This window comes from Pan troglodytes, chromosome 16 (genome assembly GCF_028858775.2).
Source record: "Pan troglodytes isolate AG18354 chromosome 16, NHGRI_mPanTro3-v2.0_pri, whole genome shotgun sequence".
NCBI classification, from domain to species: Eukaryota; Metazoa; Chordata; class Mammalia; order Primates; family Hominidae; genus Pan; species Pan troglodytes.
The window spans coordinates 35,304,301-35,332,245 of record NC_072414.2 but is presented as its reverse complement, the minus strand read 5'-3'; the positions used below and the strand labels follow the sequence as shown (position 1 = coordinate 35,332,245).

At 41.0% G+C, this 27,945-nt stretch overlaps 2 protein-coding genes across 27 annotated transcripts; one reads left to right on the top strand and one right to left on the bottom strand.

Moving 5' to 3' along the window:
• Positions 1-58: 58 nt before the first annotated feature.
• Positions 59-24,464, bottom strand: ADAL (adenosine deaminase like). Of its 26 annotated transcripts, XM_054667461.2 has the most exons (14): positions 23,913-24,144; positions 22,761-22,861; positions 21,160-21,282; positions 19,414-19,639; positions 18,758-18,888; positions 17,887-17,947; positions 15,149-15,202; positions 14,227-14,314; positions 11,495-11,576; positions 8,581-8,707; positions 7,465-7,545; positions 5,516-5,654; positions 3,521-3,621; positions 59-2,808 (listed from the first exon to the last, which is right to left on the bottom strand). In XM_054667461.2, exons 4-14 carry the CDS (start codon positions 19,474-19,476, stop codon positions 2,614-2,616), a joined length of 1,122 nt encoding a protein of 373 aa, XP_054523436.1. In that variant the 5' UTR covers positions 19,477-19,639; positions 21,160-21,282; positions 22,761-22,861; positions 23,913-24,144; the 3' UTR covers positions 59-2,613. The 26 variants fall into 26 exon arrangements, 25 of the variants coding, with proteins under 25 accessions (XP_054523436.1, XP_054523441.1, XP_054523440.1 ...); XR_010151653.1 differs by lacking the exons at positions 15,149-15,202; positions 19,414-19,639 and having other exon boundaries at positions 59-1,575; positions 1,914-2,808; XM_054667466.2 differs by lacking the exon at positions 15,149-15,202 and having other exon boundaries at positions 24,054-24,326.
• LCMT2 (leucine carboxyl methyltransferase 2) lies at positions 24,282-27,043 on the top strand. Its single transcript, XM_009428928.4, has one exon. It carries the CDS (start codon positions 24,282-24,284, stop codon positions 26,340-26,342), a length of 2,061 nt encoding a protein of 686 aa, XP_009427203.1. The 3' UTR covers positions 26,343-27,043.
• The last annotated feature ends 902 nt before the right edge of the window (positions 27,044-27,945 follow it).

Genomic DNA, 27,945 nt, shown 5'->3' with positions numbered 1-27,945 from the left:
TTAAAATCATACACTTCAATAGCTTTTGTATAGATATTAAACAAAAAAAGGACTATAAAACTTTATAACCATATTTTCATTGAATATATTATCATGAACACTTTCAGTCATTAAAATCTGTTCTACAACATTTTTAGTGACTGCAATAGATCCACATTTTATGAATAAACTTTGATGTTTTTACTGTGCAATTTCTGTATGAGTAGATAAGGGTAGAAAATAATATAATGCTATATATAATGCCACACAAAGCTACACACACGTATCTAAGAACTTCAAAAACCACAGAACTTCCCTCTCCCCTGTTCCTTAAAACAAAGTCTGAGTGGAAAAAACAAACTTTTTTCCTCTGCTCTCACACCACAATAAAGACAGAAACTTCTCTGACCAAACGTGTGGAGTTTTTTTCCCCACGACCAAGCAAGCAATCAATTTTGCAGCAGATACCAGCTAGGTGTCCTCCAGTTTCCCATGCTATCCCCTAGAGATGGCATTTGATCCCACAGATTGAGGGCCCAGTCCCACAAGACTGCTGCCCACTTCCAGTGCCAAGTTCAAACCCCAGGTGGTTTTACCTGTGCTTCTGACCAAACCTATAAATCAGGGTTCCCATGACCCCTCCTTGAGTTTAATTTGCTAGTAAAGCTCACAGAACTCAGGGAAACACTTAGGTTCACTGGTTTATTATAAAGGACAGTACAAAGGATAGAGATGAAGAAATGGATAGAGCAAGGCATGTGGGAAGGGACAGGGAGCTCCTATACCCTCTACCCTCTTCAGGTACAGCACCCTCTAGGGACCTCCACATGTTCAGTTACCTGGAAGTGCTCCGAAATCTGTTCTTTTGGAGTTTTATGGAGGCTTCATTATGAAGGTATGATTACCACTGGTCACTGGTGATCAACTTAACCTTCAGCCCTTCTCACAAGAGTTTGGGGGAGGACTGAAAGTCCCAACTCTAATCATGCATTTGTCTTTCCAGTGACCAGCCCCTAGGGGCTGCCAGCCAGCAGTCAACTCATTAGATACAAAAAGCCATCACTCTGGAGACTCTAAGGATTTTAGAAGCAGTATGCCAGGAAACAGGGTCAAAGACCAAATAAATACTTTACGATATCACAGAAAGACAGAAAACCTATCAGAAATCCTTAGTAATTTAAATTAGGGGTGTCATCAGCCTTAACTTCTTCTGATACCAGGGAAAAACACACATTCTAAAGAGCAAAGCAATTCAAGCATAACTTGGTATCTAATAATTTTGTTTTTGTTTTTTGTTTGTTTGTTTGTTTTTTTACCTTTCAGAACTATCTTAGTTTGTCCCTTGTCTTCAGCTGAAGTGGCCACAGTATGTGTGTTTATGTAAGCCTGCACCAGTGGTCCATTATGTAGGGGTAGGGTTACAAGAGACCCAATGAACTCTACTTAACACAATGTTGCCACTACTAGAGGTATCTTTCAGACCGAGCAGAAAGTGAGTACTAAAGTAGAAATACAGCTTCCACAAAGAAAATGTAATAGAAGCTGTTTTAAAACTGAAAGCTGCAGTGATCTGTGATCATGTCACTGCACTCCAGCCTGGGGAACAGAGTGAGAGCCTTTGTTGAAAAAAAAAAAAAGAGAGAGCTGCAGCTATTTCTGTCTTTCTCACCCCTCAGCCAGTTATTCTCTCCTCTTCCAAAATTGGAGCAATGACTTCACTTTCTAGTACTGATGGGACAATCATGAAGAGGGCAAAACCAGATCTCAGCACCTAGCTTTATCTGTCACTACGGTCATCCCTAGGCATTCACATAAATCCCTGGTATATAATGTGGCCTGGTGTCAATGGTCTTGGGATCTTGGAGAATACTTTTCTTTTTTTTGAAACAGGGTTTCACTCTGTTGCCCAGGCTGGAGTGCTGTAGCATCACAGCTCACTGCAGCCTCAAACATCCCTGGGATCAGGTCTCCTCCCACCTTAGCCTCCCTGGTGGCTGGGACTACAGGTGTGCACCACCGTGCCTGGCTAATTTCCGGTTTTTTGTTTTTGTAGAGACAGGGTTTCTCCATGTTGCCTAGGCTGCTACTGAACTCCTAGGATCAAGCAATCTGCCCACTTTGGCTTCCCAAAGTGCTGGGATTATAGGCATGAGCCATCACATCCAGCTGGGGAATACTTTTAAAAACTTAAAGCGAGTGAAGGGAGTCTGATTAAAGTATGCACAATAAAATATAAAGCTGTTTAGAAGGCTTAAAGGTCTCAGCAGTAGCCTAATTTCCCCACTTCCCTAACTTTATACTAGTAATTCCAAAACATTTCCTGATGAGAAACTTCGATTTCCCTGAAATTTTATGATCACTAATAGGGAAGGACTGCTGAGTCACAATAATCACTGGTGGAATGGAGATTTAATTAGCAACAACAGTCAAGTCCCACCCAGTAAGCACCTGAGAGCTTGTGAGTCAGTTGAAGACACGTGTTTACTGAGTACCTGCCATGTGTAAGGTGCTGGTGATAGAGCCCAAGGAACTTGGTTTCTATGCTTCAAAGGAGTGGTGGACTGTTTTACTAAGTGGGATATGGCAAGAACTTGATTGAAACACATACTCAGAAGTAGTTCACCTCATTATAGCTTAAAAATGTAACACTCTGGGCTTCAGGTGATTCCATTTCTTCCTCAGTTCAGATCTGGTGCTGTCAGAAGCAAAGATGTAGTTGATGGATTCATAAGACAGATCCCACACCTGAGACTGGGTCAAATTAAATGTTTCAGCTGCCAGCTGGTACTCTTGAGAAAGGTGTGTTGCAAAAACACCCTTATCATCAGTCTGCCAATGTAAACAAGAATGTTTCAAAATGAAAAAGGAAGGATTTTTCAAAAACAACCATCTTTTTGTTTAGAGTCTATTTTCCTATTTACTATGCTTCTTTCAAGAGTCTAAACAAGGGCCTACAAATTTATCTATGCATAGCTGTAACTAAACAGATTTATTTATACTTAAGAAAAGATACCAGAGCAGTGTTTCAACTCTGGCTGTATATTAAAATTACCTAAGGAGCTTTTAAAGCCTATCTCTGCCCAGGACTCACCCCAGATCAAATAAAACAGAATCTCATGGGATGGGTGCAGACATCAGTTTTTTTGTTTGTTTTTAAGTCCTCTCAAGTACCTTTTGCTACAGAGCCAAACCAGAGTCACCCTGGCCCTCTGTAGCCTCTCATGTCCCAGTCCCTTTTTTTTTTTTTTTGCTTTGTGAGATGGAGTTTCACTCTTGTTGCCCAAGATGGAGTGCAATGGCATGATCTCTGCTCACTGCAACCTCCTCCTCCTGGGTTCAAGTGATTCTCCTGCCTTAGTCTCCTGAGTAGCTGGGATTACAGGTGTGCGCCACCATACCCAGCCACACCCCGGTCCCTTCTAACTCCTCTACTTGGGCATTATCCTCAGGCATGCAAGGCAGTCAGCTAGATAGTGAACATCTGAATTAATGCAACTCAGGGAGCAAAAAGGAGCAAAATACTTCACACGGAACACCTTACACAGATCACAGAAGGATGGGCAATGCTGTACCAGAATCCGAAATGGTGCTGGTCATAAGATGGAACTGTCTGACTTTTGACGTTTGAGGTCAAACAGAGTTCTAGATGAAAAGGGGAAAAAAACCTCTTATTAAAAGCAAATAAGTGAACTCATTCAGTGTTCACCAAGTAGACACGAGAAATATTTCCAAATTTTGCTAATTTAAAGTAGTTTATTAGTTTACAAAGTCGACCTTTCCTTATGTGTGAAAATTTGTAGTTCAATTAGTGTAGTTGTACAGGAAGCATGTGGTGCAACTTATGGCAACAGAGGTACCAGGCAAGGAATTAATATCCCTTTTACAGCCATGGACTTCTCCTTCTTTGACCAAAATAGAGAGGAAAGAGGAATGTCATGATGAAAAAAGCAGAGAATTATCAATGATAGGAGCAGAAGGGTTTTTTGAAAAGCTACTGCAATCCCTCCTGGTCTAATGGTGGAAGCCAAAACAAAGGTAAGAAAACTGTAGCACCAGGTGTGAGAGCATTATAAAGAGCTAAGAATGAGCAGAGACTTTGCCATGGCTTCTAAGAACCCCTAAACGCTTTTACCCAGACAATCATCCATTCACCTCCTTCTGCTTCTAGGTAAGTTAAGTCCATCTTAAGAATGACTCCTACTATTGGCCGGGCATGGTGACTCACGCCTGTAATCCCAGCAATTTGGGAGGCCAAGGCGGGTGGATGATGAGGTCAGGAGATCGAGACCATCCTGGCTAACACAGTGAAACCCCATCTCTACTAAAAAAATACAAAAAAAAAAAAAAAATTAGCTGGGCGTGGTGGCGGGTGCCTGTTGTCCCAGCTACTCAGGAGGCTGGGGAAGGAGAATGTCGTGAACCCAGGATGTGGAGCTTGCAGTGAGCTATCGCGCCACTGCACTCCAGCCTGGGTGACAGAGCGACTCCGTCCCCCGCCCCCAAAAAAAAAGAGTGACTCCTATTATTAACAAATTCCTTCCTGGAAATATTACCAGGCTCCCCAGCCAGAGTAAAACACCTTACTGACTTGATTGATGGTATCTGCTCACTTGAGTAAGGCAGCCTCAACACAGGCTCACTCAGTTTAACGGATGACAAACCCAAGCTGCCCCCTCTGTTGGGAGCAGAGCTAGGCCACCACACCAAGTAAGATCACTATGCCAGTGGTTCCCATTCTCTCCACTTTTGTGGATATTTAAAATTTTCCTTAGCAAATCTAGCCCATTATGAATTGCTAAAAACTCTATAGTTAAAACATACTCACACAAGCATTTTTATAAATTGGTAAATATAGCAAATTGATCATTCTGTAAAATAGTTTGCAGCCAACCACTTTTTCCTTCTTTAGAAAGGCCTTTCCTAACCATCCAATCAAAAGTGGTTATACAATCACTACTATATCAGCCTGTTTAATTTTCTTCACAGAACACTGATACTTTCTTGTATATTTGTTTACTGTCCTCCCTCTGCTAGAATATGAGTTTCTTGGGAAAGAAATCTTGCCTGTTTTGTGTACTGCTCTATCGACAGCAATGACAACAAAGTAGGCACTTCATAAACACATAGACAATCAAGTGTGTAATGATCAACAGACATGTGAAAATATACTTGGGATTTTCCATGTTTAATTTTTAAATAATGTTACATATTTTCATAACACATGTCAATTTTGTTAAAGTCATTTCAAAATTCTAGATGACCCTTTATTCCTTTAAAAAATTCTTATTGAGTTCCAAGCATTGGAGAATGTAACAACGAATAAGACAAGCAGGGGCCCTGCTCTCATAGAGCTTATATTCTAATGGAAGCTAAAGCTTTCTGTTTTAAATAAGGCTCAGAAAGCACACACTCCATCTTTTAATAGCTACATGACATTCGTACTTTTAGAACAGTACTTCTCTGTAATCTCCAGGCAACCTGGGGATTGGGGGAGAGACACAGAGTCATCTGGAAGACCTGAAACTCCAAGCCTTACCCAGTGGTATCCGATGTTGCCTCACAAAGTCCACCAGATCCAGGGATCCTCCCTCACCGGAGTTGAGAAATGTTCCATGCCCGATTCTGTCAGGAAGCAGATCCAAGAGTATTTGTGTTTCTTTTTTTTGGTTTGGAATCTAAAGAAAGGGGAGGAAAGGGGATCAATGGCCTCTTTCAGTGGTTCTTAAGAGTATTTTTTTCTATAGCTAGGTACCCTGCCCCTCTAAGTAGTACTTAATGCAGACCTTTTGGAAAACTGAACTACTTCTGCCTTCCTAGCTCTTTGCCTTTTATCTTCTCATTCTTTCCTCAATATTCTTCTAGATTCATTTCAATGATAATAATAAACACTTATTAAGAACCTACTTTGTGCCTTTTCACACAAATTATTTAAGGCCTCACAAGAATCTTAAAAAGTATTAAGATGAAGAAATTAAAGCTGAGAAAAATTAAGTAATTTTCAAAAAATAAAACTTCACAACTCCATATGTATATGTGTGTTCTGTTATAGACATGTGTTCATATATATTATAAAAAGTTCTGAAAAAATATAAACACAAAACTGTTAATAGTATTAACTCTGGGGAGCAAAACAAATAGAAATTGGGCTTTTAATTTTTAATTATTTTCCTTCTTGACACTTGGATTTTTTTCAGGTATACATAACTCTTATAGTTAAAAATATAAAGGATTTTTTAAAAAAAGTTGTCCAAGGTCATAGAGCTAGTGAATGGTAGAGATAAGTGTGAAACCTAACTCAATCTGACTCCAGGGCCCAGTTACTTTCCTCACATAGTGTGCTCATCATGTTTGATTCTGACAAGGCTGGCTATGTACATACCACAATCACCATGAAAATGTCTGGCTGTGCTCTTTATCTCCTAGATAGCCCAAAACACAAATGCTCAGAACATTTTTAAATGAAATCTTTTATATCCAATGGACTGGATGATAAAAGCAACAGAAACTAAGGTAAAGAACAAGTTCTGATGTTGCACACAAGGCCAGAGATAACTGGTCACTGTCACACATGCTATTCCCTTATAATGACCAATGGTTTCTATCACACATCAGTTAGGTCAGCCATAGGATGTCCTGTGGATGAAAGGTCTTTTGAGTTAAGAGTGTGGAAACATGGATTCTAGATTTTAAGTCCTGCCACTAGATTACTGACCTTCTGCTTATAGACATGAAAGATACAAGTACTGGCAAGGGGTTCTGATTTTTTTCCCTAATCTTTAAATCATGATGTAACTCAACCTTTATACATTACCCCTTTAATACAATAACTGTGAGGTAAGTAGACTAAGTATTATTTTCTGCATTTAAGAAATAATTAAATAGATAGAAGTACTGAGGTAAAAAATACATCCATTTATAAAATGGAGAAAATTGCAGCAAAGTCCCTCACAAGGGGTTTGCCTCATAAGGATGTGCTTAAGAAAGTGACTACTTCCCAGCAATTATCTGTCACTACGTTCATGCTAACAGTGAGCTTGGGGCTGATGAGGGGCACTGGACCTCTTTGCTGGGCTTTGACAAATGACGAGCTGCTTCCTTTACTGCCAGTGGATGTGATACAATCAGGTCCCTTCTACTGTGAGGACAGGTGAGATAAATTGGTGCTTTTCTTAGAGTCAGCTTGCCAATGACAAGACTGATGTTGGAAATTCATGCATTTTCTCTAGCAAGACGTCATTAAACTGCTTTTAATGACACAGCTGGCATTTGAGTCAACAGCCACTCCCAGGAACCACAAAAGGATAAAAACAGTAACAGTAGAGACTGAAGCAAGTCATGTATTTTTAAATTTAGATTTAAAAATATTTCTACTTTCCCTTTTTAAAAAATGTTTTTCCAATCCCGGTTTATTCCTAGTCACTTACAAATGACCCTATTATTTTCTATTACAATCTGTCCCTTCTAGCCTAAGACAATATTATTTACCTCTGAAAGATGCAATGCTAACTTCAGACCTGCTTTCTTAGCTTCTAAAAGAGGTTCCAAGAAGTCTTTTGCTTGTCCTACCTTAAAGATGAAAGTTAAAATAAGGATGCATGAGAATTCTGGGAAAATTGAGGAACTGAGTACTCCATTCCAATGAACAACATAACGGCAGAAAAAAATAATGGTAGATTAATTCATTTGCACATCTTGTTTATAAAGCACCTACAATGTGCGAGGCACTTCACTGAATACAAAGCTGGCAAAGGCACAGTTCCTGCCCTTGAGAATCTTGTCTAGTATCAGTAAACTGAGGTCAATCAGCTAAGCTGGATATAGTAGTCACCAAATTTTATGCCTGGAAGGACACCTAGATATCCAGAGCTAAGGAGAACTCACTCACTTGACTCAGGAACTCTCATGATTACTCAAAACACTTCTGTTAAACAGGTGGATAAAAAGAAGGGCAGAATACTCCAGGTTTGGACAAAGCCATAAGAATCAATTTCATGGGACTCTCTTATTCAGCTGTTTTCAACCAGGAGCAATTCTGCCCCCCAGGGGACACTTGACAATGTCTGGAGACATTTTTGGTTGTCATATCTGGGAGAGTGCTACTGGCATCTAGTGGGTAGAGGCCAAGGATGCTGCTAAACATCCTACAATGCATGGGGCAGCCCCACAACAAATTATCCAGCCCCGAATATCAAGATTTCTGCTTGAATCTGACATTCAAGAAGCTCAAGTCAACATTTCTCAACTATCTATGAGATAGTTAAGCCCTAATACCCTAAGACATCCATCCATTGTATGTAATGAATTACATTACAGTGCATATAGTCTGGGACTAGTTGTGCACCATCTTTAGAAGAATGGAGAAAATAGTCATATAGTCAGGCAACTCTTTTTTTTTCTTTTAGGGTACTTAATTGTTTCACAGAACCTTGGATGAGAGCTGCTCTAGGCATTCTGGTCATCCAGGGCAGAACAGGCCTTCATCCACAGAATGGAGTGTCTGTTGGACACTCTGGAGAATGCAATGCAAGATGCCCAAAGCTAGTCCTTATCCCACTGATTCTACCTTTTAGAATTAAAATGCACGTAGGAAAAATAACTTACAGTAGGGTCTCCACTGAGGTCAAGGCCAAGAACTGTACCCTCAGTAGAAAGGAAGAACTCCTCGGCAAGTTTTACAGTCTCCTTGGCTACTAAAGGGCCACCTCTTCTGTCAACTGCTATCAAATACCTTTAACATAAGAAAGACAGAGTTGAAAACTAATATGACACAGATGAAAAAGACAATTCTGAGTACGGCCAGACAGAGATGGCAGACTACGTGTAATACATCTCACTAGGAAAAGTATAGCCTGACTGAATCTAGACAACATGACATTTTACTTTGTCATATGGACTGAGACATGAATTCCTAAATAGCATCAAGCATCCAGTCACTGTTCAGATTTACAGTTGTCTTTCAAGGTTTTTTGGTTCCTGTATTTGTTTCTTCAGTTTGTTTGATTCAGGATCCAAACAAGGTCCACACTTTGTGTAAGTCAATGTATCTTCTAAGCCTCTCTTAATCTACAACCACTCTTTCCTCTCCTCCCACCTCCCACCCTGCTTTTCTTGTAACTTATTTGTTGAAGAAACCAAGTTGTTTGTCCTACAAAGTTTTCCATGGTCTGGATTTTGTTGATTGTATCCTGTGTTGTTAACATGTTGTCCTATTTCTTTCTTTTTTTTTTTTTTTTTTGAGATGGAATCTCACTCTGTCGCCCAGGCTGGAGTGCAATGGTGCAATCTCGGGCTCAGTACAATCTCTGCCTCCCGGGTCCAAGCGATTCTCCTGCCTCAGTCACCTGAGTAGCTGGGGTTATAGGCACGTGCCACCACGCCTGGCTAATTTTTTGTATTTTTAGTAGAGACGGGGTTTCACCGTGTTAGCCAAGATGGTCTCGATCTCCTGACCTCATGATCCGCCCGCCTCGGCCTCCCAAAGTGCTGGGATTACAGGCGTGAACCACCATGCCCAGCCTTTAACATGTTGTCCTATTTCTTACATTTCCTGTCTAGTCCAGAGGCAGATCAGGTTCCATTTTTTGGCAAGAGTAAACTGGTGGTGGTGTGTTCTTAGGAGGCTGAGATCCATTATTTCATTAGGGGTTACAAAATCAGAAATATTCTCTTTCTAAAATGTATCAAATATCTGATAAAAGTTCATTCTTCACATATTAGCTGGAATTCTATAAGACTTGAATACCCAGAGAATCTCTGTTAATATTTCTTTTTTTTTTTTTTTTTTTGAGACAGAATTTCGTTCTTGTCACCCAGGCTGGAGTGAAATGGCGCGATCTCAGCTCACTGCAACCTCCACCTCCCGGGTTCAAGCAATTCTGCCTCAGCCTTCTGAGTAGCTGAGATTACAGGTGCCTGCCACCACACCTGGCTAATTTTTGTATTTTTAGTAGAGATGGAGTTTCATCATGTTGGCCAGGGTGGTCTCCAACTCCTGACCTCAGGTGATCTGCCCATGTTGGCCTCCCAGAGTTCTGGGATTACAGGCATGAGCCACTGTGCTTGGCCTGTTAATATTTCTTGAATACCCAGAGAACCCCTATAATTTTTTAAAGCAGTTATGAGTTTACTATTTATTGACAAAATAAATTCCTTTAGCATTTGTTCATTTATTTACAAAATTTAGATCAACTATATATAAAATGCTGTATCTTTTTTTTTCACTTAGCAACTTCCCATGCCATTAAAATAATGTTAGAAAATAGTATAAATCATATGAGCATACCATAATGTAATTATCCTCTGAATGCTGGATGTTTTAAGCTATTTTCTAATTTTTGTTATAAATAACATTATAATAAGGAATCTTATGCATAAATCAATCTATTTCCTGGGATGCATTTCTAGCACAGAATTACTGTGTCAGAGGGAAAAACTTTTTTATAAATCTTGACATATATTGCTCTTTAGAGAGGTTTTTCCCCCCTTACCTGTGTACCAGTGCAGGATTTAAAGAGGTTTTATTAATTACATATGCTTACCAGCAGTGTGTAACTTACAAACACTGGCTATTACTTTTTTTAGCCTATTGAAACAGTATTGTAATATATGATTAATGAATTAAGTAGTTTTCTCTGTATTTCTATATGTCTACCAGCTCTTTGTATGTCTTCTTCTCTGCATTCTATTGTCTTCTGCTTGGTTTTTTATTGGGGTTATTAGTTAAAAGCTTAATTTTTAGAGTCTTATAGCCTGAAACTATACAGCTAGCTTTTTTTCTTTCTTCATTTAGGGCTTTACTGAGCCCATACTATGTACCTACTTTGTGGTAAGTACTAAAGATGTAGTGGTGAATCAAAAAACAAGGTCCTTGGCTTCACTACACTTACATTCTAGTGGGTGGGCATACATACAAACTAACACAAGATAATTCCTTATCTTGTTACAAATAATGCCATAAAGGAAATAGATGGGTGACTAGAGGATTAGTGGGGCACTTTAGACAGAGTGGTAAAGGAAGGCCCCTCTGAGGAAGTAACAGCCAAATTGAGATCTGAATAATGAGAAGAAGCCAGTCAGCTGGGCAGGAATCTGGTAGAAATGTGTTCTGGGGAATACTAAACAAAGGTGCTGAAGGGGGACAGTCTTTTTTGCTTATTTTAGGAACAGACAGCAGGCCCACGTGTAAGGGAGGAGGAGTGGTCTAGATGAGCTGCTGAAGTAACAGAGGCAGCCAGATCATGTGGGACCTTGTAGGCCACAGTAAGAAGTTCATTTTAGCTTAATGGCAAAGGAACACCATACTTTACTCATGTAAAAATACTCAGAATTTTATTGCCTTATGAATAAACTCAGAATTGTGTTCTCACTTTAAACAACAGCGTTCTTGATTTTATTTTTCTATTGTATAAATCAATGAATGATTAATTTTAACAAATCCATTACACCCATGATCAAAACAGTAAAAATTCACATTCTGGTTTTGTAAACGTTAACTACTAAGGTACAATCTTCTTACCTAACATCAATGTCCAAGTTTTCTTGTTTGGACTGTTTTATACCTTCAAGTATAGATTCCACATAAGTCTTTTTAGTCATTCCTAGAAAGGACACATAGAAAATACATGTAAAGAGATCATCAACTATTTCATCCCTCACCTTCAGCAATCCTATATGAACAATTACATTTTCACTTTATGCTATGACAAGGGCATAGTTAAAGATGAGTGAAAACATGGCCCTTATGGGTATATTTTAGTAAATGCAAATTATATTTTAATAAAATTGGGGGTAAATGAAGTGTTAGAGAAATGAAATGAAAAAAAATAAAGGCTTTTTTTTTTTTTGAGACAGGGTCTGGCTGTCACCCAGGCTGGAGTGCAGTGGCATGATCTTGCCTCACTGCAACCTTTGTCTCTTGAGCTCAAGCCATCCTGCCACCTCAGCCTCCTGAGTAGCTGAGACTACAGGAAGGTACCACCACGCCCAGCTAGTTTTTGGATATTTAGTAGAGACGGGGTTTTGCTATGTTGCCCAAGCTGGTCTCAAACTCCTGGGCTGAAAGTGACACGCCCGCCTTGGCCTCCCAAAGTGCTGGGATTACAGGTATGAGCCACTACACCTGTCCTGTTTTTTTTTGTTTTTTTTGTTTTTTTTAAAGGGATATTTTCTCTCCTCCTAGTCCAGAAAAAAAGTCCTAACTTGGATTCCTTTCCCCTCAATCCTGCTCGGGCTTAGTGTTTCTCATCCAGGGAACCAGGCATGTTCTTCCAAGTCTGAGTGCTCTGCTCTCTGAGGGGATCTGCAAGAGCACTCTCCAGAGCAACCTCCTGTAAAATACCTTTTTTTCTTTTTCTTTAGGCTACATTGGGTAAAATAAAATACCCTTTTACCCGGATTATAAAATGCTTATGTTTGGTGGAAAGTCTCTGGTAAAATACATAAAGTTATAAATAAAAATAAAAATAGGGTGTGGTGGCTCATGCCTGTAATCCCATCAGTTTCGGAGGCCGAGGCAGGCCGATCACCTGAGGTCAGGAGTTCGAGACCACCCTGGCCAACATGGTGAAATCCTGTCTCTACTAAAAATATGAAAATGAGCCAGGTGTGGTGGCATGTGCCTATAATCCCTGCTACTCGGGAGGCTGAGGCAGGAGAATCACTTGAACCTTGGAGGCGGAGGTTGCAGTGAGCCAAGATCCCACCACTGCACTCCAGTCTGGGTGACAGAGCAAGACTCCATCTCAAAATAAATAAATAAATAAAAATAACCCCACCACCCAGAGATAACTACTGTTTTCCAAGTACACATATACACATTTATTTTTATGTATTATTTCAAGAGACCTTTTTTAAGGTCTCTCTCTGTTGCTCAGGCTGGAGGGCAGTGGCACGATCATGGTTCACTGCAGCCCTTGGAGCCCATAGAGGTGGGGGGGGTCTTATGATGTTGCCCAGGCTGGTCTCGAACTTCTGGCGTCAAGTGATCCTCCTGCCTCAGCCTCCCAAAGCGCTGGAATTACAGGCATGAGCCACTGCACTCTGCCCATATACACATTTTTAAATAGAGAAGATACTACTATGTGTATATGTACCCAGTTCAGTCATTTAACATGAGTCTGAGTATTTCCCCATGTCATTAAAGTGTCTTCACCAGTATTTTAAATGGTTGCCTAATATTCCATTAGCCTTTATTTAACCATTCCTCTACTGTTGCATATTTAGATTAATATCCTTCTTTTAAAACTCCATTGAAAGAGCCCTATGAGTTGGCTCTTCTCTCCTTCCCTTTCACTACTCTCACCAGTACAACGTGGAACTGATTCTATGGTTCAAAAATGCAAGATGAGAGCCTTCTCCTTATCTTATGTAAACACTTATACTTTACAATAAGTTTCAAAAATTTTACCCCCAAATGATTACTGAGCTACATATATCAGGAAACAAGATGACCTAGGTCTCTTTGGGTCATAAACAAGGTGCTAAGAGGGCCCCAATGTCTCCTGATGCTGCTCTTATAGAAGGAGGATCTCAGGAAATTCCTCCAGACCATAGCCAGATCTCATCTCTATCCAGAGAGGTTTTACCACATCACAGCTTGCTCCTGGCCTAAGAAACTATTCCCTGAGAAGCGAATGAATAACCTACATTTTAGTAACTACCATAAAACATGATTCTGCATCCACTCAACGGCATTGTCTCACAAGTGCCCATGATGCAGGAAGCAAGAATCAGCCTCTGCTTGTGACAATGCAAACATAAGGAGCAGGTATCCTTTTCTCAGAGTGAAAACAACTAAACAAGGAAGAACAAAAGAAACTGCTGCAGGCCTTTGTTTCCTTCCTTAAACAGATAATGCCTGACTGGAATTTTACTACTTTTTACTTAAGAATAACTCACTCATTAATAATGTACATCAGGATGGGCACGGTGGCTCACACCTGTAATCCCAGCACTTTTAGAGGCTGAGGTGATTGTTGGGCCCAGGAGTTTGTGGTTACAGTGAGCTATGTTTGCACCACTGCACTCCAGCCTGGGCAAGACAGCAAGACCCTGTCTCTAAAACAAACAAAATGAACATCATTAATGTACATCAGAGAGAGGACTTGGACTGTTGACTAAAGGTTCAATGAAATACAGAACAACACAATAGTATAAAAGTTAGTGCTTCATATTCCCACTCACAAACATGTGAGTGATCAAAGCACATAGGAAAAGGACAGTACATTTGCTGAGAAGTATAAATTCTACCGGTAGCATTTTCTCTTCTGGGTGTGCTCCTTAGTTCCAGGTACTTGACGCCGTCATCTGCAAATTCTTTTATGACATCTTTTGTGACCTGATAATAAAGATAACGTACACAATATTGATAATGTTTGGGTAAGGGTCCCAATGAATGTGCCAAGTGCTACAGCTTTATTTTATTCATTAAATCTGATTTGCAAGTAATGTTGGAAGTTTCTCACGTGGTAGAGATTATCCACTTTGTCACATCCCTGATGGAGACTATGCAGGGCTGCAATATTTCCAATCACTCCCATCACCCCTCATTCCCACATTCAATCCCAATCTGCACATCAGCTACACCCTTTGTTTCTTTTCCCCCTTTTAAACATTTATTTCCTAGTATTTATAATAGCAGATTGATAAAATAGACAAATGGCGCAAAACTAAAACCAGCTGGAACCATCTGTATGTGTAGACTGCTAGGAAATGCACATACAGAAATAAACAGCTAAAATGATTAGGTATTACTGATGTGCTATTTGAAGTCATGGCTTAAGGTTTTTATTGAAGTTATTTAGGAATAAGTTACATTTTTCAATAAATTCTGGCAGGGTTAAATTTTCTCGAGAAGTACTTAGGGCAAAGAAAGTAGGTGATAAATATGAGTAAAACTGTATCCAATTTAGTGCAAATCTCAACAATCCAAAAGTTCCTGAAGGATTTCCTGAAGGATGTTTTTCCTTTCTGCCTTCAATCCTAAAAAATCTACAGGAAAAAAAGGCTAGGTTGGCGAAGCTGTGACAAACTGCCGTAATTAGTCCTTACAGTTGGTATCCTAATCTTAATCTGCTTTGACTACACACACACAAGCATGTGAGTGCAGTGTCCTGGCAAAGCAAGAGGGGCTGGCTGTTCATACATACAGTGCCTAACAGTATGGCACTACCTTGGTGAATTCACAGCAATCCAAGTTGTAGGCCTCTTCTTTTTTCTTTTTCCACTAAAGACAAAAATGAACTTATTATAATGTAAGTGGAATGGGTAGCTCAGTTTCATCAAGAGGTCTAAAGACCCAGATTCTGAGAATACACAGCCAAAGATAATACAACTGCATTCTAAATCACGTGAAACTCCAGGACCAAGCAAGATACCACTGCTGCCTCCTCCAAGGAGCATGATACTGCAGCCTCCATGCCATCATGAATGGCATTGGCCCCATGGCACTGCTACTCCAGGAACTCCCTCTTGCTGTCACTGACACCACGAAATTGTGGCCTCACCTTTGTATTAATAGGTTGAGGAATCTGGATCTTGTCACTGCCCCAGAACAGAACAGACCCACACTCAGCTACCCCAGCTCACATGAGACTAATGCAGAAAGCTGTTTGACAATGAGGAATACGGTTGAAGTGAGGGTTTGAAATAGTAGTCCTTTTCAGTGACTACTATCCAAGGCTCCCTCTTTCTGAGTGGCTAGGTACCTGTAAAACCAAATGAACAATGAAAAACTAACAAGTATGGAGCAAGAACAAAGGGAGGAAGATTTATCTAGGCCACAGTGAAGCCTACAGAACCATCCCTAACCCACATCCAAGAACATTTCCCTGGGGTCTACATCTGTGTTTGCCAGATTTAGCCCTTTCTGTGATGTGCAGCAGGTAGTGCGGTAGGTACTGAGAACAGCTCTTTGGGCTTTCCTCTCCTATGCGCTGGACTGAGAATATCTATTCAAATTCTTTTTCCAGACAAAGTACATCACAATTAGTTAAGTTCCTACTTACTCAAACCTCTCTAAGACTGTATAAGCTTGAATGGGAAAGAGCATGAGCTCTGCAACCAGATAGTACTGCCACTTACTGTGTGTGTGTGATCTTAAGCAAGTTACACTTAACCTCTTTAAGCCTATTTTTTCATCTACAAAAAGGGAACAATAAAAATACCTACTTCTGAAAGTAGTCCTAAGAATAATGTCTGGTACATGTAATAACAAGTATCATTTTTTCAGCCACACTCCAATCCTCTCTTTGAGATTATACCCAGCTCACCTTGACTAGAGTTTTAAGTGATCTCCCTCACACTCAGTTCTACATTTACAATCTCTTAGTTTATCCTCATGGACGTTTCATTTATCATATGGGGCACCCCATTGTCACCCTCTGAACCACCTAGTAGCACTAGGTCAAATGCACAGAATCTTCTCACTTCATTTAATAAAGCTTTTCAACTTTCATTTTGAAATGAATGTAGCAACAAGCATGCCATTAATATACCCATAGAGTATTAAACTGTCAAAGTTTCAATTTAATCATTTTGCTCTATAACACTCATCAACAAAGTGAGACCAGGGCCCCTGTGGTGGATATTCTTAGCTATGTTCAATGGTATCTTTTGAGACGCTGCTTAGAGAATGCCCTTTTGGTTCCCTATAAATCCTTATGTGTGTGTCTAATGCAGAGCTTACCACACTATGTTGCAGTATCTGCTTATGGGTCTGTCTCTCCAACCTAATTATAAATTTCTCAGAGGCAGAAACTGTGTCAATCTCTCTCAGACTTTAGCACAGTGCCTGGAACATTGTGGGCACTCAGTCAACTTTTGTTGAATGAAACTATTAGAGTTACCTCTCTTCTAAAAGGTGCTTAATTTACTTACCACTTATCATGAAGATCAGTCTTTACCAAAGAGGAAAATTTTTGCTTGATCAGTCAAAAGTTACCTCTCCAGAAACAGGTTATACTTTCTTTGCATTTTTTTTCTACTGGTTAAGATCACTGACACAATTTTGCTTCTCTCCATTTAGAAAGAGAACATTTTAAAATGCCATCCTAGTCAGATCAATGATACAGAAGACAATCTTCCATGTCAGACTCTAGTATCATGGAGCTTCAGATAAGAGAACACAGTGGTATCCTTTGTGCCCTCAGAGGGAAAGCACAATTTCCCTAGGGATTAATCACTTACTCTCTAAGCTCTTCTTGAACTTCTTCCTTCTCTATAATGTCCACCCATACAGTAAGTCTCCTATGTAATACAGACAATGCCTTATTAAGGATATCCCCATCTGTGGTCTAATATTTCTCTTTTTTTTTTTTTTTTGAGACGGAGTCTCGCTCTGTTGCCCAGGCTGGAGTGCAGTGGTGCGATCTCGGCTCACCGCAAGCTCCGCCTCCCGGGTTCACATCATTCTCCTACCTCAGCCTCCCGAGTAGCTGGGACTACAAGCACCCGCCACCATGCCCGGCTAATTTTTTTTTTTTTGTATTTTTAGTAGAGACAGGGTTTCACCGTGTTAGCCAGGATGGTCTCCAACTCCTGACCTTGTGATCCGCCCACCTCGGCCTCCCAGAGTGCTGGGATTACAGGCGTGAGCCACCACGTCCAGCCCTAATATTTCATATATGTATGTTATATATGAAAAACAGGACCAAATTTTCTCTTCCATATCATCCTCTATCCTATAGAAGATGCTCTTCATGGTTCTTTCCTCATATCTTTTACAAGAAACACAGTTTTTCTGTACTAGCTCTTAGGCAAATGACTTACATAGGTTTTGAAGAGTTGCCGTAATAGAGAAAACATTTTTCATCACTCTTAATGAGAGCAAAAATGAAAGGCCATGTGCAATAATGGAAGGAAATTACTTCATAATTTTTAAACCATTCTAAAAATTCCTTCATGTCTTACCATTAGAATATCTTCAGGGCTACTAGTAAGCTGATGAATAGTTTGAAACATCTGGAAACATCTGCAACATGAATGAAAAGTTTTAACATAATCTAGTCATCAAAGAAACTCACTAACTGAATGAATTAAATTTTAGGCTAATAGTAAATATATATTTATATTTACAAAGAACTACAGAATAGATGTTTCAAAAATTACATTGATCTGGAAAGATAATCAAATGATTGAAAATAAAACATTACTGATATTTTTAAGTGGGAAATAATAGTACCCCTTCTCCAACCCATGCCTGACATGGGGAAATTCAATATGCCTATATTTTCAAATCTAAAGACTATCACAGGCTGGGTATAATGGCTCATGCCTGTAATCCCAGAATTTTAAGAGGCCAAGGCGAGTGGATAGCTTGAGGCCAGGAGTTTGAGACCAGCCTGGGCAACATAGGGAGACCCCTATCTCTAAAAAAATTAAAAAAACATTAGCCAGTCATGGTGGCGTGCACCTGTGGTCCCAGCTACTTGGGATGCTAAGATAGGAGGACTGCTTGAGCCCCAGAGGTCAAGGCGGCAGTGATCTGTGGTCACGTCACTGCACTCCAGTCTAGGCAACAAAGTGAGATCCTGTCTCAAAAAAAGAAAAGAAAGAAAAAAGAAAGAATATCCCAATATAACTTCACAAACCACAGAAATCACTAGAAATACTGTCAACAGTCTAACAGTTGGAAAAAAATGTTGTATGTTAAGATATATGCTCCACACCACATGCCAACCCTATTTCTGTTTACCAAAATCTGAATTCTTACATACTACTTACAATCTCAAAATACTGATAGAGAAAAAAAGGAGTATGTCCACAACCTCCCCACACTTACTCTTCCAAAGTTCTTTTCTTTCCCTTGTCAATCACAGTCATCTGATCGTGGATTTTAAGATCTGGCTTCTGGGCTATTAATTTCTTCATGGTATGAGAACTAATGGATCCATTCAAGTGGGCATGAAGTTCCTAAGAGATACAACCAGTAAAACTTATCAAATATCCAATAGATTCATAGCATCTTACCAGGTACTTAATGTTGGTAGTTTGCAATAGGCAAACTGCTTACTAGATTTAGCTACATAATAAAGTTTACAAATTTTGCCTACAAAATTTACTTTTTCTTTTTTTGAGATGGAGTCTCCCTCTGTCACCCAGGCTGGAGTACACTGGTGCGATCTCAGCTCACTGTAACCTCCGATTCCCGGGTTCAAGCGATTCTCCTGCCTCCGCCTCCTGAGTAGCTGGGACTACAGGCATGCCACCAAGCCCAGCGAATTTTTGTATTTTTAGTAGAGATGGGGTTTTGCCATGTTGGCCAGTCTGGTCTCAAACTCCTGACCTCAGGTGAATCCACCCGCCTTGGCCTCCCAAAGCGCAGGAATTTCAGGCACGAGCCACTGCGCCCAGCCAAAATTTACTTTGATGAAAAGAAGCAACATCAAAATCATTATAATTAGCAACCACTCAAGATTTCTGTAGTTGAATTCTCACCACTTTTGGCAATTCAGAATAGAAGTCTGTCTTGCAAGGCTGTTGCTCTTCTGCCTCTATCATTTTAGCAGGAAAAAAATGGTTCTTCTCCACTCTTATTCTTAGTATGAGCAATATGATGTATTTCAGTCAGTAAATTGTATGGTACTGAATTTCCTTCAGATTGCTTTACTTCCACACATTTTGTTAAGATTAGCTGTATGTGTAGATCTGGGTTCAGCTTCACCTATTTTAACAAATGTTAATATTTTCAGATGTAAAAGCAAAGAAACAGGATTTTGTTAATTTTTTCTTTAAAAGGCAAAAGCTCCTCTAAAACTAACTTAAGTGTGTCTAAGGTGGGAAAATGATTAGTAAACAACATAAACTGGAAACAGGAAAAGACCTCAAGCTTATAAGAGGTGTACTAAAACCTGACATTTAGTAGAGTATATTCCTTAACTATTGGCACCTTCTATACAACGACTTCAAAAATTCAAAATTTTATAAGGCCTACTTTGGATAAAAAAAATATATATATATATATATATATATATATATATATATAATTTTTTTGAGACAGTCTCCCTCTGTCACCCAGGCTGGAGTACACTGGCATGGTCTCAGCTCACTGCAGCCTCTATCTCCCGGGTTCAAGCGATTCTCCTGCCTCAGCTTCCCAAGTAGCTGGGATTACAGGTGCATGCCACCACACCTGGCCAATTTTTGTATTTTTAATAGAGACAGGGTCTCACCATGTTGGCCAGGCTGGTCTCAAACTCCTGACCTCAAGTGATCCACCCGCCTCAGCCTCCCAAAGTGCTAGGATTACAGGCATGAGCCACCATGCCCGGCCAAAAATAAAATTTTAAATTTTGAATTGTTTAAAATATATAAAAGAAGAACAGAGGTGCTGGCATTAGATGGACTTAGGTTTGTCCTTTTACCAGCTCTACAGGTTAGAAGCTGTGTGGCCTTAGTCACTCACCTTCATGGCTTCAGTTTCTTTATTTACAAAAATGGGATTAAAAATGCAAAGTAGCAGTGATGATTAATAAAGTATTTTAAATTCCCCTCATCTATGTTCCCACATGAGCCAGTCACTGCCTTTAACTCAGCATTTAATCACACTGATATCTCAATCACTGATATACTTGTCTTTCTCTCTCACCAGACTGTAAGTTCCTTGAGGACAGGTCCTTTGAATTATTCCACCACTCTAACACTTAGCACAGTGCCTAGCACACTGTAGGTGATAAATCAATCATAATTTCCCTTCACTTCTGAAAGTGGTTTATAAGTGAAGATAAAATTCCAAGTGAAATTTAGTGATTTTCAAACTAGCCACCTTGACTCTCTGGGTTCTCACGTATTAATGAGGATGACGTTTAAGAATAACAGTTTCCATGTATTTGGAACCTAACAGGTATGTGACAAGCACTTTTAATAATGTTATCTTTAATCCTTGAAATAACTTTGTGAAATATTACTGTATTGAAAATCAATAAATTGATACTGAGTGGGGTTAAATAAGTTACCAAGATATTAAAATGTACAATAAAGAAAGTAGTTTGTATAGGACTAAACATAGCCATAGAAATCCATAGAAAGGCCTACTTAGTATGAGATAAACATGGCATTTCAAAGTAATGCCATAGTAAGTGCTTAATAAATAGTAAAAAATGAAAAAGATGGACTATTTAATCAATGGCATTTAATATCTCTACCGAAAAACATAAATGATTTAATTAAAATGGAAAAACATACCTTTTTTTTTTTTCTTTTGAGACAGGATCTTACTTTGTTGCCCAGGCTGGAGTGCAGTGTCACGATCACAGCTTGCTGCAGTCTCAAGCTTCCAGACTCAAGCGATCCTCCCACTTCAGCCTCCTAAGTAGCAGAGATCACACGCATGCACCACAATGCCCATCTAATTTTATATAAAAATTTTTTTGTAGAGACGGGGTCTCACCATGTTGCCCAGGCTGGTCTCAAACTCCTGGGCTCAAGTGATCCACCAGCCTGAGCTGGGATTACAGGAGCGAGCCACTGCGCCCGGCCAGATTTTCAATTTTACTCCAGGATCCTGATCTTAATTTGTGCCCCATTCAAACCATCCTCCAGACTGACCTTTAACTAGCTGTGAGTAAATTTACTGACCCACTGGCTACAATGTTAACCTATGGAAATTAAAAAGCAACTAAGCAATCATAATCTTTACACATTAAAAAAAATTGTTGTTCCTTGCCTAAAACATGGCTACCAACAACAGCATGCCATGACAAATTTAACTTTTCTGGACTGGTTTTGGTCTGGGACGGAAGGTAACAAACACTGGGATAAGATCCACATTAGTAATACTTCATCAATATTAGAGCAGGGCCAGAAGCAAGTATCCTGTCTCCCAGGGAACTTTTTTCATGCTCCCACCTACTCCCCCAAAAGGGAACTCAGAATAAAAAAAATATTTGTTACTGTTTATTATGCACTTACCATGAGCCAGGCACTGTGGTGTCTTAGATAGTTATTTTGTTTAAATCCTCACAACAACCCCTGAGGTATTATTATCCCCATTTTATATAAGAATAAATTGAGATTTAAACACAGTTATTTTGTTTAAATCCTCACAACAACCCCTGAGGTATTATTATCCCCATTTTATATAAGAATAAATTGAGATTTAAACACAGTTATTTTGTTTAAATCCTCACAACAACCCCTGAGGTATTATTATACCCATTTTATATAAGAATAAATTGAGATTTAAACACCGGCCCCCCCTCCCCCGGCCTAAATCATAAGGCATCGAAATCACAAATTTTGCTCCATTCTCTTTCTTCTTTAATTACTTTTCTTGATCTGGTCTTTGCAAAACAAGTAGTATTTTTGACATAACACCTACATTTTAGGAACCTGTCATTAAATAAATTTGTTTCTATGGTGCTATGTATTTTTCAAAGTCCTTCAACTTTTTTTTTTTTTTCTATTTGCCCCTCAATCAACCCTGAGATACCTCACAAAGCAGTACTTAATCTCATTTTAGAGGTGAGGATCCACTGACCCAGCAGGCATAGGTGAGCCCTTCTTCTAATCCCTTCAGAAGCAATTCTCAAACTGCTCAAATGTTCCATCAGATCTGAATGCCTTACACTAAACTGACAACTCTGTCACCAACTTTACAGAGAAAACAGAAGCCATCAGGTGTAAATTCCTTCTTTTTCTCTCTGCCCTACCTCACACCTGAGCTTATGATTATCCATAATCTTTTTTTTACTCCATCAGGAGTCACAGATAAAGGATTCATTCTCCTATCCCCACAACTAATACGTGCCCAGGATCCCATTTCTATCTATTCCAAGTTACTCTACCAGTGAGTTATCTTCTCATTTTTCTGTTCCTTCAACCTCTCCCTCTCCACTAGCTGGTTTCCCTCACAGGACCAACACGCATGTGCAGTATTTGCTTCCACCTGAAAACAAAACAAAACAAAAGACTCTTTTATCCCACAATATTCTTTAGCCACTGCCCTGACCCTTTTTTCCTTCTGAGTTAAGCTCCTCGAAAGTATAACAATTTAGACTGGATACCTCCTTTAACTCACCTCCTATTCACTGAAACATGGATTCTGCCCTCATTGCTCCACAGAAACTGCTCTCCCTAAGGCCATTAATGAGCTTTTAAACACCAAATCTAAATGTCACTTTTCAATTACCGAATCTTTATCCTGATCCAAACCTTTTCTTTCTTATTTCATTTTGTTCCACAAGAAAACATTGGAAAATACGAAACTTTTTCTTGACTCCAGTATCCAAATCTGCTGGACTCCAAAACTCACACTCTTAACCATTATGCAGTACCACCTGTAGTTAACCATAAAGTTATCTGATTTCCTTTTCTATTTCAGCCAGTCAGTCACCAAATCCCAGTGAACAAATGATAAATTTCCTAAATGTCTCTGGAAGTGGTTTCCTATGGATGACTCCCAGACACCCAATTTAGAAACTTTATGATTATTCTGAAGTCTAACCTGGATTTACTCCTTAAAAACAAAGCTCAGAACACACCACAAGGAACAATCACCTCTCTTCAGTGACTCCCCTTTCTGGGGACATATTCAACACTACTTTAAAATCCACAGAATTCTCCAAGTGGAAGGTGGTGTGATGAGAAAGAGAGGCTGAGTGGTTTATTCACCGTCAGTCTAACATAGGGCTGGGAATACAAGGGAATCAACAGTCTACTATCTGTGGGGAAACGTCTTCTTGTTAGGTGTCTATAAATTATTTGTAAAGGTCGGTTTCTTCAGTTTGCACCCTGGCCTTAGTGACTTGTTTTCAAGTTTTAAATGGGGTTCTCTTTTGCAACTGTGAGAGCATTAAATAAATCAGCAACTATTAGCACCCAAGGAAGCTAACTAATCCTTGCCTACTGAAGGTCCGTGGTGCCGACCCTTCTTGGCTCCTACCAGACCCTTCCTTGGCGGTCCAAGGAAGCCAAGTCGTCAGTCCCCACAGACTCACCTCTTAGAGATTTCTCAACTACAAGGACTTAGGCAAGGTTTCCCTTTTGACTGGAAGGCTTGTAGAAACGTGACAACCCGCCTTCCCTAACACTCATGTCACAGCGGTAGCGGACCGTATTCTGGGACAAATGGAACTCACGACATTCAAAAGAAAGGTCAGCCGCAAGCGAACTTAGCACTGGCTACACCCTCCTCAATTCTGGTTGGCGAGATGCGCTCTTCCCGGAAGTGACGCACAAGCGCCGGCGGAAGGGGAAGTCCAGGAGCATGGGTGGTTGTTTCCCCCTACCGAGGTCCGTGAGGTGTGTGCTAACCAAGGGGCGGCTCACAACCGTGACAGACTGCCATTCCTGAGTCTCTTCTGGCCATGGGCCCCCGGAGCCGTGAGCGTCGGGCAGGCGCGGTACAGAACACCAACGACAGCAGCGCCCTCAGCAAGCGTTCCCTGGCCGCGCGCGGGTACGTGCAGGACCCCTTTGCCGCGTTGCTGGTTCCGGGCGCGGCGCGCCGCGCACCGCTCATTCACCGAGGCTACTACGTCCGCGCACGCGCCGTGAGGCACTGCGTGCGCGCTTTTTTGGAGCAGATTGGCGCGCCCCAGGCCGCGCTTCGCGCGCAGATCTTGTCTCTCGGCGCTGGCTTCGACTCGCTCTATTTTCGCTTAAAAACCGCGGGCCGCCTGGCCCGGGCTGCAGTCTGGGAGGTGGATTTTCCGGAGGTGGCGCGGCGCAAAGCAGAAAGGATTGGAGAGACGCCAGAGCTGTGCGCGTTAACCGGGCCTTTCCAGAGGGGGGAGCCCGCGTCCGCGCTGTGCTTTGAGAGCGCAGACTACTGCATCCTGGGTCTGGACTTGCGGCAGCTCCAGCGAGTGGAGGAGGCCCTGGGCGCCGCGGGGCTCGACGCAGCCTCACCCACTCTGCTGCTGGCCGAGGCGGTGCTGACCTACCTCGAGCCGGAGAGTGCCGCGGCCCTCATCGCCTGGGCAGCCCAGCGTTTTCCTAATGCCCTTTTCGTGGTCTATGAGCAGATGAGGCCTCAAGACGCCTTTGGCCAGTGCATGCTGCAACATTTTCGGCAGCTAAACTCCCCCCTGCATGGCCTGGAGCGCTTTCCTGACGTGGAGGCGCAGCGGCGCCGCTTCCTTCAAGCTGGCTGGACCGCCTGCGGTGCCGTGGACATGAATGAATTCTATCACTGCTTCCTTCCCGCAGAAGAGCGCCGGCGGGTGGAAAATATTGAACCCTTTGACGAATTTGAGGAGTGGCATCTGAAGTGCGCCCATTATTTCATTCTGGCAGCTTCTAGGGGAGACACCCTCTCCCACACCCTAGTGTTTCCATCCTCAGAGGCATTCCCTCGCGTAAATCCTGCTTCGCCTTCAGGGTTATTCCCTGCCAGTGTAGTCAGTAGCGAGGGCCAGGTCCCAAACCTGAAGAGATATGGCCACGCCTCTGTCTTCTTGAGCCCAGACGTTATTCTCAGTGCAGGAGGATTTGGAGAGCAGGAGGGGCGGCACTGCCGAGTGAGCCAGTTTCACTTGCTCTCAAGAGATTGTGACTCTGAATGGAAAGGCAGCCAAATAGGCAGTTGTGGGACTGGAGTTCAGTGGGATGGACGCCTTTATCACACCATGACAAGACTCTCAGAGAGTCGGATTCTGATTCTGGGAGGGAGACTGTCCCCAGTAAGTCCAGCCTTGGGGGTTCTCCAGCTTCATTTTTTTAAGAGTGAGGATAATAACACTGAGGACCTGAAAGTGACAATAACAAAGGCTGGCCGAAAGGATGATTCCACTTTGTGTTGTTGGCGGCATTCAACAACAGAAGTGTCCTGTCAGAATCAGGAATATTTGTTTGTGTATGGGGGTCGAAGCGTGGTGGAACCTGTACTAAGTGACTGGCATTTCCTACATGTAGGGACAATGGCTTGGGTCAGGATCCCAGTGGAGGGAGAAGTACCTGAAGCCCGGCATTCTCACAGTGCCTGCACTTGGCAAGGGGGAGCCCTTATTGCTGGAGGTCTCGGGGCTTCTGAGGAGCCATTGAACTCTGTGCTCTTTCTGAGACCAATCTCTTGTGGATTCCTCTGGGAGTCAGTAGACATCCAGCCTCCCATTACCCCAAGGTACTCCCACACAGCTCATGTGCTCAATGGAAAGCTGTTACTGGTTGGAGGGATCTGGATTCATTCCTCCTCATTTCCTGGAGTGACTGTGATCAATTTGACTACAGGATTGAGCTCTGAGTATCAGATTGACACAACATATGTGCCATGGCCATTAATGTTACACAACCATACTAGCATCCTTCTTCCTGAAGAGCAACAGCTCCTGCTCCTTGGAGGTGGTGGGAACTGCTTTTCCTTTGGTACCTACTTCAACCCCCATACAGTCACATTAGACCTTTCTTCCTTAAGTGCTGGGCAGTAAGGACTGGACTAATATTCAGGACCCACTAAAGTAGACAATAAAGTTTTCCACAAATAGGACGACCCTCTAGCTATAGATACTGCCACTCCTTTCCCCATCCTTTTTTTCCCTTAGCACTATTCAGTGCAAAAAGTGAAAAAGGTTGGTAAAATAGGTAAAATACCTAGAAACAATCACTACAGAAAACAGCTGAAGACAGTGGCCATGCAATCCGAGAGGAGTAGTGGTCTTCCTCTGATTTTCTAATCTAAGTTCGTTTATTGAGTTACAGTGGTCTTTAGTAAAGTAAAACAATTTCCCAATCCCAGGCCTTGTGATTTGAGATGGTACCTTAGAAAAAGTTACACGCAGTTCCGTGGTTGAATATATTTGAGATGGTACCTTAGAAAAAGTTACACGCAGTTCCGTGGTTGAATATATTTGAGATGGTACCTTAGAAAAAGTTTCACGCAGATCCTTGGTTGAATATAGTTGAGGGAGCGTAGTATTGACAATTCTTCATGTAGGAAACCTGAAATGAACACAGTCACAGTTTGATTAAAACATTGTCCTGTTTGTTGCAACAGAAAACTCGGATAGTTTTAACAACAGGAAACACTTGTAGGACTTCCTTTAACAACATACTTTTTAAATGTTTTGCTATTGGTTCCATATTTATTTAGATTTATAAGTGTCAATAAAGCAAACTCTTGATGCCTCAATTCATTTTGCACGGGGTATAATAATGTTTTGTTCCAGATATACTCTCCACCTTTCACTGTTCTGTGCTCCAAGAGGCTGACCTTTATGGGCTGCATCAAGGAGCTCTCTTTACTTTTTGGTTGAGTTCCACCAGTCAGAGGCACCAGAGGGGAATGGGGGCAAGAAGAAGAGTGAGAGTGAGTTGGTATTTATTCCCAATTCTTCCCCTGTTGGTTTGCAAGTTGGCAGTGGCAGCATTCTTCTGTCAAAGGCTACAGCTCCTGCCATGTAATCCTTTCCTGAAGACAGAGTTCTAATTCTGCATCATCCCAGGTTTCAGTAATTGTTCCTTTACTTCACCTTTTCAGGCCTAGGAGTTGTGATGGCTCTTTGCTAGACCTGAACTGTACTGTCCAATGTGGTAGCTATTGACAACATGTGACTATTTAAACGAATTAATAAATGCAGTGGCTTAGTCACATTGACCACATTTTAAGTGCTTAATAACTATGTGTGGCTTTGGCTACTGTATTAGACAATGTAGATGTAGAACATTTCATCGTTACAGAAATTTCTACTGGACACTGCTGACTGGATATCTTGACTTGGTTTCCCTTAACCCTACTCAGCCCCTTATAGTTAGCATCCCATTAAACTCAATTATCCCTTTTAAATGGGAATCTGTTGCCTAGTGAGCCATGTGAGATCAATGAAATAGCTATTCATCCTTAAAATTTGAGCCTTAATTTGTCATCTAAATTATGCATACCTTGTGAAATATACACCTCAAAAAATGTAGTGGCTTTGGTGGTAATAAGAGTATTACTTTAGTATTTCTTCTTAGTCCTAGAAACCTTAGTAGTTTTCATTCTACAAGTGCCTAAATGATTATTATGAACCATCATTGATGACAAATTGCATC